The sequence below is a fragment of the Eupeodes corollae genome, chromosome 2, assembly GCF_945859685.1.
Source record: "Eupeodes corollae chromosome 2, idEupCoro1.1, whole genome shotgun sequence".
NCBI classification, from domain to species: Eukaryota; Metazoa; Arthropoda; class Insecta; order Diptera; family Syrphidae; genus Eupeodes; species Eupeodes corollae.
The window spans coordinates 85514803-85528769 of record NC_079148.1 but is presented as its reverse complement, the minus strand read 5'-3'; the positions used below and the strand labels follow the sequence as shown (position 1 = coordinate 85528769).

Sequence of the window (13967 nt, the reverse complement as noted above, 5' to 3'; positions counted from 1 at the left end):
TGGGCTGGCAGAAATGACATAAAAAAGCTCTAACCGTGCAATTACTGGTCTTTTCTTAAAACTTCGATGACTCAAAGTAAGACCTTATTGCTAAAGAAAAAATCTTATATTAAAAAACTACCTACTTACGCATAGTCCAGAAAGTCTACGTACAGCAGCCTAATTTTAGTGTTTTTTTTTTGAAAAAAGTACTTGGAACAAATGTAAAAGCCAAAGTGGTAACATTGAAAAAAGTTAGTTTCCATCTTCACCTTGTTGACCAATATGTACATATGTGTAGATTTTCATTCGTTCGCTCATTTGGATAGAGACAAACAAATTTCTGTGCTAATCTAATTATTATCCTGGCTAAATTATAATTGACTGGAGAAATGGAGGAAAGACGACTGACGTTCATCCACTCAGTATGTCTTGGAGCAATTCAAAAATGCAAAACCAGTAGCCAATAAACCCAGATCTAAGAATATTGGTCATTGTACTGAAAAGCGATTGGTAAGGAGTATCGCAGAAGACCCTAAGCAAAGTGCTCCTGTTCCTGTCTGTAAATTGAATTCAATAGATAGCATTCATGTTTGTCCACAAGACAACAAAACATTTTTTGACAAGAAATGGATTTCGGGGTTGTGTAATCTGAAAGAAGCCGTTTTGGCGAAAAGCAAATAAGACAGCTAGAATGGACTACGAAATGAAACACGTAATAAAGCAGAATTCGTTTTGGGATCGAGTTCCATTTACAGACGAAAGTTAATTTAATTTCTTTGTATCAGATGGTCTTCGAATGGTTTTGAGAAAACAAAATACTGTTATGAATACGAAAAATTTAAAACCTACTGGGAAGCATGGTGGCGGCAATGTTATGGTGTGGGGAAATATGCTATCTTCCTGCGTTAAAACTTAAGTTTCCATTGAGAGCACGATGGATAAATATGGGTATTTGACTATACTCAAGGAGAATATTCTGTCAAGTGCTCAAAAACTTGGTGTCACGAATAATTTTATATTCCAACAAGATAATGGCCCGAAGCACACATCAATCTAAGTTTAAGAATGGGCAGGTTCAGACGACATAAGGGACTTGAAAGTAAGGCAAGTTTCTATCATCTGATTGGCCAGCTGCCAAAAAATTACCTTCCAATTAGGGCAACTTTATTGAAAGTTTGACTGAAAAGTTAGTCAAGAAAAATCTCCCTAACTATCAAGTCAAGTCTACTTCTACCAAAGTGATAGTTGATCATGTCTTTTCATTCAAAGCTGAACTTTATTACTCTATGATTTATTTATTTTCTGCATAGCTTTATTTAATGTTTTGTGTAAAAGGGTTCCTTGTCAATTTGTAAAAGAAATAATTAATATTTCTTTATAAAATACAAATCGTGATAGACTTGTACATTGTCTGAAGAGTGTTTTGTATGCAGTAATGTTTTTCTTTTTGGTAGTTATTGTACCATGAACTTAAAATAGGGGTTTGTGAAGTAAAGTTCTGAATTTGAAATTCATGACACTTGAAAAAATAGCTAGTTGACTTAATCAAAATGTACGTTCAAAGAGTGAAGTTATGTTGTCTTAACCTGTCCAATGGTTGCTATACAATGTCAAAAAAAAACTAAATAAGCCCCCTATCCTGTCTTCAGATCTCAACCCAATTCAACACCTGTGTGGTAATTTAGAAAAAAATGCATACCATATAATATCAAAAAGATTAATGGCAAAATGGAAAAGTTTTCGTTGATTTTTCTTTTGGTTGCTGTAAATTGTTTTAAATTTTTAGTTTTTTCTTCAATGAAACGTCATTTTTTATGTTTATTGTATTAATTTCTTCAATTTCTAAGAATTTTCAAAATACTTGTTTTAAATATATTGTTGCAATAAATATTTTATCTCAGAACCAACAAAAGGCAAACTGCTGTAGGGAGACTTTTTACATACAAATACATTTGTCCAAATGCGTCACTGGATACATTTTTTCACCTACAAGCGTAGGCACCTACTTTAGCAAAAAAGCCGAATCCTCATCTCCTTCTAGTAATCGACCGATTGCACTAACGCCTCCCTATCTTTATTTTTCTAGACCTACCTTGATATTGCCAGGCCTCCCATGATAATTCCAGAGCTCCCTTGATTTTTCTAGACCTTCCTTAATATTTCGAGACCTCCCTTGATAATTCCAGACCTCCCTTGAAATCTCCAGACCGCCCTTGAGTTTTTTAGACCTACCTTTATTTTTCACGATCTTCGTTGAAATTTCCAGACCTCCCTTGAAATCTCCAGACCGCTCTAGATATTTCCAGACCTCCCATGATATTTCCAGACCTCCCTTGATTTTTCTAGACCTCCCTTGATAATTCCAGACCTCCCTTGAAATCTCCAGACCTCCCTTGATATTTCCAGACCTCCCTTAATTTTTCTAGACCTCCCCTGAAATCTCCAGACCTACCTTGGTGTTTTCCAGACCTCCAAACCATTTTTAAAAATTTTAGAACTATTTGCGTACTCTTTATTAAAGATTTTAATTTTGTATAAGGAAACTCACTGTTAGGTTTTTGTAAAAATTATCTGAATGATGAAAACAATATTTTCAGTGAGAAAAAATTAGTTTGAGGCCAATGTTTTTAATTTTTGAAAAGATATTTGAGTTGAAAGTAAATTTTTACCAAGTTTTAGTATTGTTTTTTATTTTGTGTACAAAAACTGTCAATTCGATTTTTGCAGCGCATATTGCTTTTGCAAATAATTTAAGTATTTTGTTTACTTAGAACTAATAAATCATTAAATATGTATTTGGTCAATTTCATTTAATTTAATATACACTTATAATATTTATTTTAATTGAAATTAAATAGCTATACAAATCTTCTAATTTAAGCCATGTCAGCACTTCAAATTCTGTTGGTTAGGATTGTTTGGTTTTTGAACGCGGCTATTAAATTTTCAAAATGCAGCAATTGGATGGGCCAGATGACTGAATGCGAGAATGTGTTTGGTTCTTACATCATTTCACGCACACTTTCTCACATATTGTCCTCAGTAGCTTGTATAGGCAAACTGAAATGTCAGTCTGAGATTCTCATCATAAAATGGAGTATTTTTGGTTCTTACTTCTTAGATGAGTTCTATACGATAATAAATGCAGGACAACATTCAACTCGATAATAAATGTAGAATAATTTAATTTAACTTGCGAAGTAAAACTTAAAAATAAACATAAAGCCAAAATGAGCAACCCACAAGATGAACTGTGTCCTCCTCCAACAGAAGACGATGAACTTACATTACCGAGAGCTAGTATATACAAAATAATAAAAGAGCTTGTAAGTAAACAACATCTATTTTTTATATAGTCATTAACAAAGTATTCATACTCCAGGTTCCTTCAATTCGAGTTGCTAATGAAAGTAGAGAGCTGATATTAAATTGTTGTACGGAATTCATTCATCTCATAAGTTCAGAAGCTAATGAAGTTTGTAATCAGCGGAATAAGAAAACCATCAATGCCGATCATGTCTTAGAAGCACTTGACAGACTTGGTTTTAGAGACTATAAACACGAAGCTGAAGCTGTTTTGAATAATTGCAAAGAAGTTGCCGCAAAGCGCAGACGACAAAGTACAAGACTTGAACATTTAGGCATTCCAGAAGAGGAGCTCCTGAGACAACAGCAAGAACTTTTTGCAAAAGCAAGGGAAGAACAAGCCAGAGAAGAACAAGCTCAGTGGATGAGTTTGCAAGCCACTGCAGTCCAACATAGTGCTGAATTGATGCACAAGCAAATGAAAGTAGCCCAAGGAACTCCAGAAGATGATGACGATGAGGACGATTACTAACTAAATGAAATCCGATTTATAACTCGTATACATTCATTGCATTGAAACTCGCTAGCCCATACTTTCTGGCTTGCCTCATTGCATTGAAACTCGCTAGCCCATACTTTCTGGCTTGCCTCGTGTATATTAAAATTTGAATTGTTTTATGCTGTGGTTGCATGGAATTTCAGCAATACAAACCAAATGGATACCTCTGATATGTAAACGGACGAAGTCGGTTTTTTATTTTAATTGACTGCATTTGTACCCTACTTTTTTTTTTAATATGCATTGAGCATGAGTTCAGTTCACTTTTGAATTTGACTGTTCCATAGATAAAATGCACTCAAGGAATAATAAAAAATGTTAGTTAATCAAAAATGCAGTGAATTTGGTGTTATTTTTTTGACAAGAACCGAAATGATGAAGGGTTTGAACGATTTTACTTAATTTCTTCCATAGTAAAAACCAATGGCGGTTAGCAAGTTATTCTAATCTTGATTTCGGCACTGATTTCATTTGAAGATTTGACACTTGACAGCAGTGCCCAAGTAGATAATTTCTTTGACCTTCTTCAAGTTATACCTATCAATAGTCACATTTCTACTTCTGACCAAGCCTGCGATGAGAAACGACGGTCTCCGATTTAGCCGCACTACGCGAATGTGGAATGCCTTACCACACTCTGTCTTTCCCAGTCATTGCAATATTCAGGAATTCAAAACCAATGTGCGATGGTGATGGTGTCAGCAGCAAAATTTCAAATTCAAACAAGAGAAAAAATACAATCTGCATTTACTTTTCGTGGACTTGTTTACGTTAAGAAGAATAAGGAAGAAAATGCGAAATTAATTGAAACTGCTGATGACCTTGCCGTTTTTAATTAAAACGTTACCAACAACAACGCTTCAATCTGATGTCAACTCATGAAATTTATCACCTTTAACTTTAATTTTTTAATGCAATGTATAATTATTCTTTTTTCTCTTACAAATCTCTATATATTTTATTACTTTTATTTTTAAACATGTTTCCTGAATTTCTAAGATCAATATATTTTTCTGTAATATTTATTTGCATTTATTGCCTCTTATCATCACACCTTTTGTTTATTTGTGTAATGTATCACACCTTTTGTTTATTTGTGTAATGTTTTCTTCTCAAAGGAGTTCGTCATTCGTTTGGATCGCAGGTTGGTTGTCTTTTCCATCTTGGTTTTTCGAATATGGTTAAAATAAATAATATAAACCGAAGTTGCACAAACCATTCAGCTAAATAATTATATAGAACGCGCAATGGTTAACGTTTTAAGTAATCAGCAATCGGGTTTACACGTTGTTCACATAAATGCGCAAAGTATTTTACCAAAAATAGATGAGTTTAAATTCTTATTTAAAGGTTCGAGGGTTGACGTTGAATGTGTTTCAGAGACTTGGCTTTCAAGTAATGTTGGTGATACTGTTTGTTCCTTAAATGGTTTTCATAAGCCTTTTCGTTGTGATAAGATTGAGAGATGCGGTGGAGGGATAGCTATTTTTGTGCGCAGTGAGATAAATTGTAAAATTTAAAGAAAAGCGGAACCAGGAAGTAAAGAGATTATGTGTTTATAGAGGTATTTTGTAATGAAAACAAAATCTTGCTAGGCTCTGTATACAGACCTTACAACAAAATTGATATTACACCTGTCTTAACTGTAATTGATGAATTATTATCTTTTATATCACCGCTTGTTGTTGTTGTAGGTGACTTTAACTGCAACATATTAAATGATTCATTTCTTGTCAACAATATGAGTATCTTAAATCTCTTTCCTGTTAACACTTCATCACCCACCCATTTCACTTCTCACAGTAGCACCCTTCTTGATGTATTTTTTGTCAGTCATATTTATAAAGTTCTCAAGATTAATCAAATATCGCGTCACGACCTAATTCATTTGAAATTTCCATGTGATCCATTGATTTCGAGCAAAATTATTTCACGACTTCAAACGAGTAAACACGAGCCAATTAGAAGTTGATTTAAAACGAATTGAATGGTTACGAGTTTATGAAATGCCTTTTGTCGACGATCAAGTTTTTTTCATTCAAGAGAATATAAGAAACTTATTTGAAACACACATTCCACTGATCACAAAAACGGTAGTAACAAAAAATTCTTCGTGGTTTAACAGACACATTAAAAATCTTATATATGAACGCGACCAGGCCTAAAACCGTTGGAAGCGTTTTCGACTAAATATTTTGTACATATATTGAATTTAAACGATTGAAAAACAAAGTTACAGCTGAGATACGAAATGCAAACAAAAATTATTTCGCACCAAAGTTAGATCCTTCACAAGCGGGTAGAAACCTTTGGAAAAACTTACGTGAAATTGGCATTGGCAAGCAAGAAAAGATGAATTATGATGATGTTGACTGTAATGAGCTCAATAAAAAGTTTTGTCGCTTCCAAACTCTGAATTAAATGAAGAAACATCTTTTGCTTCATTTGAGAATGCGTCTTTTTCATTTCCTTGTTTTAGTTTCTCGCAGGTAACTGAAGCTGACGTCTTAGAGAGTTGCATTAATATAAAATCAAACTCTATTAGAATAGATGAAATTCATCCAGTCTTTGTTAAAGCTATACTACCCTACATTCTAATATACTTAACACATCTTTACAATACAATATTAATGTCGAATGTTTTTACATCAGCTTGGAAACAAGCAAAAATTATTCCAATTCCCAAAAACGAACGTGACTTTCGACCAATTGCGATTTTACCATTTCTTTCCAATAATGCTCAGATAAGGAATTACCTAACTGAGAACTATCTGCTTAGTGTTAACCAATCTGGCTTTCGTCCTAAGCACAGCTGCACCACAACTCTCATTACCGTTGTAGAAAACATCAGACAAGCTGTTGACAGCGACAATGTCACCTTTTTAGTTCTCCTTGATTTTTCAAATGCATTTGATACGGTTAGTCATAAAATACTCTTTAGTAAACTAACAAATCAATTTAATTTTTCTACTACTTCAGCAAGTCTAGTTCATTCTTATCTGCATTTACGATCTCAGGCAGTTATTGCAAACTCTTCTGCTTTCTTATGGTTAAAAGAGGGGTTCCGCAGGGTTCAATATTAGGACCACTATTCTTCCCTATGTACATCATCACCCACCCATTTCACTTCTCACAGTAGCACCCTTCTTGATGTATTTTTTGTCAGTCATATTTATAAAGTTCTCAAGATTAATCAAATATCGCGTCACGACCTAATTCATTTGACATTTCCATGTGATCCATTGATTTCGAGCAAAATTATTTCACGACTTCAAACGAGTGAACACGAGCCAATTAGAAGTTGATTTAAAACGAATTGAATGGTTACGAGTTTATGAAATGCCTTTTGTCGACGATCAAGTTTTTTTCATTCAAGAGAATATAAGAAACTGTTGCGAGGCAAGAGGAGGTGTGGAAGTGGGTGAAGTGGAAGGATAGGATAAGGATGAGGTAGGAAAAAGAGATAGGAAGATTAGGAATAGGTTAGGTGGGATTGTTGAGATCCAGGGGACGCGGCCTGCTTGCGGTGCACGGCATCAGCTCGTCGGACGGGGGGGGATCTTGCCCCCGAAACTCAACCTCGCCTGCAGACATAAAAAACATAAATCAGGCCAAGGAATGAGGAAAAGGAAGGAAACACATACGGACGGACTATTGGCACATCAGGGCACTGCGGATGTTAGTGCAGTGAGGCCATTACCCACCCTACCTTTAGGTATCCGTGGCCAGTTTTGGATACCCCCAAAATTGTTGGACGATGATCGGGTTCAGGTCATCCTAGGTCCATGTTCACTCCGCTACCCTTGACACCCCTGAAAAAATAAGACTCAAGCTCTCATTGTTTCGCTTGGGCGAAACATAAAAAAACTTTGTAGCTCTATTGCCGGCGTTTCAGTCGGAAGTTTTATTTTTATTTAATTGACAGCGTAATCATCATCAGATTTATAAATACAATAAATTAACAAAAAAAATAACATAAAAACAAGAAAAAGATAATGGTAACAAATAAAAGCCCGGTTGTTTGTCGTACGTCTTTAATTGTTTCTACCTTTGCGTAGAAGTACCCTTTGTGGTATTTTCTATTAGGTATTTTCTATACGATTAGCGGAGCCCTAATTCCCTACCCCTAAAGAGCTCTGTGGAGGTATCTATCAGGACACTGTACAAAAAAAAACTTACGGGACCGAACACGAAACTTACACCAACCGTTTTTTTCACACCTCACATTTGAATATAAAGAAAAAAACAAACAAGATTATGAAAATAAACATCAAAAAGTAACTTCCACGCCGATGAATTAATTAAAGATTAACGAATTAATTTGATAAATTTTAAAAAAAAACTTAAATATAGGACAATCACAAACACAAAAAGATCCACCGGGTAGGTATGAAGATATATAGAATATGTAGATGGTCGTATATGTTCTGGGTCAAATTTTCTTTCTGGGTAATTCCTTTTTTTTCTAACTTATAAATTGATTTCTTTTTTTTTTCTCCTTCAATTTTGTTTGCTTCTAACTCCCCGTTTATTTCAAACTTTCTTTAAAATTTCCTTTAATTCCAATTTTTTTCTTCTTTAGGTTCTTTTTTTTTCAGTTTTCAAGTTTCAATTTTCGGGTTCTTTAGTTTTTCTTTCTTTCACTTCTTTTTTTTTTAATTTTATTTAATTTCAAATTTTGTATTCCATTTTTGATTTTATTAAATTTCAAAATTTTTTTGAATCTTATTTAATTTCAAAAATTTTGTTTTGTATATTATTTCAAATTGGGTGAAGTGGAAGGATAGGATAAGGATGAGGTAGGAAAAAGAGATAGGAAGATTAGGAATAGGTTAGGTGGGATTGTTGAGATCCAGGGGACGCGGCCTGCTTGCGGTGCACGGCATCAGCTCGTCGGACGGGGGGGGATCTTGCCCCCGAAACTCAACCTCGCCTGCAGACATAAAAAACATAAATCAGGCCAAGGAATGAGGAAAAGGAAGGAAACACATACGGACGGACTATTGGCACATCAGGGCACTGCGGATGTTAGTGCAGTGAGGCCATTACCCACCCTACCTTTAGGTATCCGTGGCCAGTTTTGGATACCCCCAAAATTGTTGGACGATGATCGGGTTCAGGTCATCCTAGGTCCATGTCCACTCCGCTACCCTTGACACCCCTGAAAAAATAAGACTCAAGCTCTCATTGTTTCGCTTGGGCGAAACATAAAAAAACTTTGTAGCTCTATTGCCGGCGTTTCAGTCGGAAGTTTTATTTTTATTTAATTGACAGCGTAATCATCATCAGATTTATAAATACAATAAATTAACAAAAAAAAATAACATAAAAACAAGAAAAAGATAATGGTAACAAATAAAAGCCCGGTTGTTTGTCGTACGTCTTTAATTGTTTCTACCTTTGCGTAGAAGTACCCTTTGTGGTATTTTCTATTAGGTATTTTCTATACGATTAGCGGAGCCCTAATTCCCTACCCCTAAAGAGCTCTGTGGAGGTATCTATCAGGACACTGTACAAAAAAAAACTTACGGGACCGAACACGAAACTTACACCAACCGTTTTTTTCACACCTCACATTTGAATATAAAGAAAAAAACAAACAAGATTATGAAAATAAACATCAAAAAGTAACTTCCACGCCGATGAATTAATTAAAGATTAACGAATTAATTTGATAAATTTAAAAAAAAACTTAAATATAGGACAATCACAAACACAAAAAGATCCACCGGGTAGGTATGAAGATATATAGAATATGTAGATGGTCGTATATGTTCTGGGTCAAATTTTCTTTCTGGGTAATTCCTTTTTTTTCTAACTTATAAATTGATTTCTTTTTTTTTTCTCCTTCAATTTTGTTTGCTTCTAACTCCCCGTTTATTTCAAACTTTCTTTAAAATTTCCTTTAATTCCAATTTTTTTCTTCTTTAGGTTCTTTTTTTTCAGTTTTCAAGTTTCAATTTTCGGGTTCTTTAGTTTTTCTTTCTTTCACTTCTTTTTTTTTTAATTTTATTTAATTTCAAATTTTGTATTCCATTTTTGATTTTATTAAATTTCAAAATTTTTTTGAATCTTATTTAATTTCAAAAATTTTGTTTTGTATATTATTTCAAATTCTTTTTTTTTTATTATTTTAGGATTGAGGAGGCGGTTCCTGAAAAAGCGTCCACAACAAAACTTATTTGAAACACACATTCCACTGATTAAAAAAACGGTAGTAACAAAAAATTCTTCGTGGTTTAACACGCACATTAAAAATCTTATATATGAACGCGACCAGGCCTATAACCGTTGGAAGCGTTTTCGACTAAATATTTTGTACATATATTGAATTTAAACGATTGAAAAATAAAGTTACAGCTGACATACGAAATGCAAAAAAAAATTATTTCGCACCAAAAATAGATCCTTCACAAGCGGGTAGAAACCTTTGGAAAAACTTACGTGAAATTGGCATTGGCAAGCAAGAAAAGATGAATTATGATGATGTTGACTGTAATGAGCTCAATAAAAAGTTTTGTCGCTTCCAAACTCTGAATTAAATGAAGAAACATCTTTTGCTTCATTTGAGAATGCGTCTTTTTCATTTCCTTGTTTTAGTTTCTCGCAGGTAACTGAAGCTGACGTCTTAGAGAGTTGCATTAATATAAAATCAAACTCTATTAGAATAGATGAAATTCATCCAGTCTTTGTTAAAGCTATACTACCCTACATTCTAATATACTTAACACATCTTTACAATACAATATTAATGTCGAATGTTTTTACATCAGCTTGGAAACAAGCAAAAATTATTCCAATTCCCAAAAACGAACGTGACTTTCGACCAATTGCGATTTTACCATTTCTTTCCAATAATGCTCAGATAAGGAATTACCTAACTGAGAACTATCTGCTTAGTGTTAACCAATCTGGCTTTCGTCCTAAGCACAGCTGCACCACAACTCTCATTACCGTTGTAGAAAACATCAGACAAGCTGTTGACAGCGACAATGTCACCTTTTTAGTTCTCCTTGATTTTTCAAATGCATTTGATACGGTTAGTCATAAAATACTCTTTAGTAAACTAACAAATCAATTTAATTTTTCTACTACTTCAGCAAGTCTAGTTCATTCTTATCTGCATTTACGATCTCAGGCAGTTATTGCAAACTCTTCTGCTTTCTTATGGTTAAAAGAGGGGTTCCGCAGGGTTCAATATTAGGACCACTATTCTTCCCTATGTACATCATCACCCACCCATTTCACTTCTCACAGTAGCACCCTTCTTGATGTATTTTTTGTCAGTCATATTTATAAAGTTCTCAAGATTAATCAAATATCGCGTCACGACCTAATTCATTTGACATTTCCATGTGATCCATTGATTTCGAGCAAAATTATTTCACGACTTCAAACGAGTGAACACGAGCCAATTAGAAGTTGATTTAAAACGAATTGAATGGTTACGAGTTTATGAAATGCCTTTTGTCGACGATCAAGTTTTTTTCATTCAAGAGAATATAAGAAACTGTTGCGAGGCAAGAGGAGGTGTGGAAGTGGGTGAAGTGGAAGGATAGGATAAGGATGAGGTAGGAAAAAGAGATAGGAAGATTAGGAATAGGTTAGGTGGGATTGTTGAGATCCAGGGGACGCGGCCTGCTTGCGGTGCACGGCATCAGCTCGTCGGACGGGGGGGGATCTTGCCCCCGAAACTCAACCTCGCCTGCAGACATAAAAAACATAAATCAGGCCAAGGAATGAGGAAAAGGAAGGAAACACATACGGACGGACTATTGGCACATCAGGGCACTGCGGATGTTAGTGCAGTGAGGCCATTACCCACCCTACCTTTAGGTATCCGTGGCCAGTTTTGGATACCCCCAAAATTGTTGGACGATGATCGGGTTCAGGTCATCCTAGGTCCATGTCCACTCCGCTACCCTTGACACCCCTGAAAAAATAAGACTCAAGCTCTCATTGTTTCGCTTGGGCGAAACATAAAAAAACTTTGTAGCTCTATTGCCGGCGTTTCAGTCGGAAGTTTTATTTTTATTTAATTGACAGCGTAATCATCATCAGATTTATAAATACAATAAATTAACAAAAAAAATAACATAAAAACAAGAAAAAGATAATGGTAACAAATTAAAGACCGGTTGTTTGTCGTACGTCTTTAATTGTTTCTACCTTTGCGTAGAAGTACCCTTTGTGGTATTTTCTATTAGGTATTTTCTATACGATTAGCGGAGCCCTAATTCCCTACCCCTAAAGAGCTCTGTGGAGGTATCTATCAGGACACTGTACAAAAAAAAACTTACGGGACCGAACACGAAACTTACACCAACCGTTTTTTTCACACCTCACATTTGAATATAAAGAAAAAAACAAACAAGATTATGAAAATAAACATCAAAAAGTAACTTCCACGCCGATGAATTGATTAAAGATTAACGAATTAATTTGATAAATTTAAAAAAAAAACTTAAATATAGGACAATCACAAACACAAAAAGATCCACCGGGTAGGTATGAAGATATATAGAATATGTAGATGGTCGTATATGTTCTGGGTCAAATTTTCTTTCTGGGTAATTCCTTTTTTTTCTAACTTATAAATTGATTTCTTTTTTTTTACTCCTTCAATTTTGTTTGCTTCTAACTCCCCGTTTATTTCAAACTTTCTTTAAAATTTCCTTTAATTCCAATTTTTTTCTTCTTTAGGTTCTTTTTTTTCAGTTTTCAAGTTTCAATTTTCGGGTTCTTTAGTTTTTCTTTTTTTCACTTCTTTTTTTTTTAATTTTATTTAATTTCAAATTTTGTATTCCATTTTTGATTTTATTAAATTTCAAAATTTTTTTGAATCTTATTTAATTTCAAAAATTTTGTTTTGTATATTATTTCAAATTCTTTTTTTTTTATTATTTTAGGATTGAGGAGGCGGTTCCTGAAAAAGCGTCCACAACAAAACTTATTTGAAACACACATTCCACTGATTAAAAAAACGGTAGTAACAAAAAATTCTTCGTGGTTTAACACGCACATTAAAAATCTTATATATGAACGCGACCAGGCCTATAACCGTTGGAAGCGTTTTCGACTAAATATTTTGTACATATATTGAATTTAAACGATTGAAAAATAAAGTTACAGCTGACATACGAAATGCAAAAAAAAATTATTTCGCACCAAAAATAGATCCTTCACAAGCGGGTAGAAACCTTTGGAAAAACTTACGTGAAATTGGCATTGGCAAGCAAGAAAAGATGAATTATGATGATGTTGACTGTAATGAGCTCAATAAAAAGTTTTGTCGCTTCCAAACTCTGAATTAAATGAAGAAACATCTTTTGCTTCATTTGAGAATGCGTCTTTTTCATTTCCTTGTTTTAGTTTCTCGCAGGTAACTGAAGCTGACGTCTTAGAGAGTTGCATTAATATAAAATCAAACTCTATTAGAATAGATGAAATTCATCCAGTCTTTGTTAAAGCTATACTACCCTACATTCTAATATACTTAACACATCTTTACAATACAATATTAATGTCGAATGTTTTTACATCAGCTTGGAAACAAGCAAAAATTATTCCAATTCCCAAAAACGAACGTGACTTTCGACCAATTGCGATTTTACCATTTCTTTCCAATAATGCTCAGATAAGGAATTACCTAACTGAGAACTATCTGCTTAGTGTTAACCAATCTGGCTTTCGTCCTAAGCACAGCTGCACCACAACTCTCATTACCGTTGTAGAAAACATCAGACAAGCTGTTGACAGCGACAATGTCACCTTTTTAGTTCTCCTTGATTTTTCAAATGCATTTGATACGGTTAGTCATAAAATACTCTTTAGTAAACTAACAAATCAATTTAATTTTTCTACTACTTCAGCAAGTCTAGTTCATTCTTATCTGCATTTACGATCTCAGGCAGTTATTGCAAACTCTTCTGCTTTCTTATGGTTAAAAGAGGGGTTCCGCAGGGTTCAATATTAGGACCACTATTCTTCCTTATGTACATCATCACCCACCCATTTCACTTCTCACAGTAGCACCCTTCTTGATGTATTTTTTGTCAGTCATATTTATAAAGTTCTCAAGATTAATCAAATATCGCGTCACGACCTAATTCATTTGACA

The 13967-nt window shown here is 34.2% G+C and overlaps 1 protein-coding gene across 1 annotated transcript; it reads left to right on the top strand.

The window, feature by feature from the left end:
- Positions 1-3050: 3050 nt before the first annotated feature.
- LOC129947863 (protein Dr1) lies at positions 3051-4184 on the top strand. Its single transcript, XM_056058600.1, has 2 exons — positions 3051-3308; positions 3365-4184. Exons 1-2 carry the CDS (start codon positions 3213-3215, stop codon positions 3818-3820), a joined length of 552 nt encoding a protein of 183 aa, XP_055914575.1. The 5' UTR covers positions 3051-3212; the 3' UTR covers positions 3821-4184.
- Positions 4185-13967: the final 9783 nt, after the last annotated feature.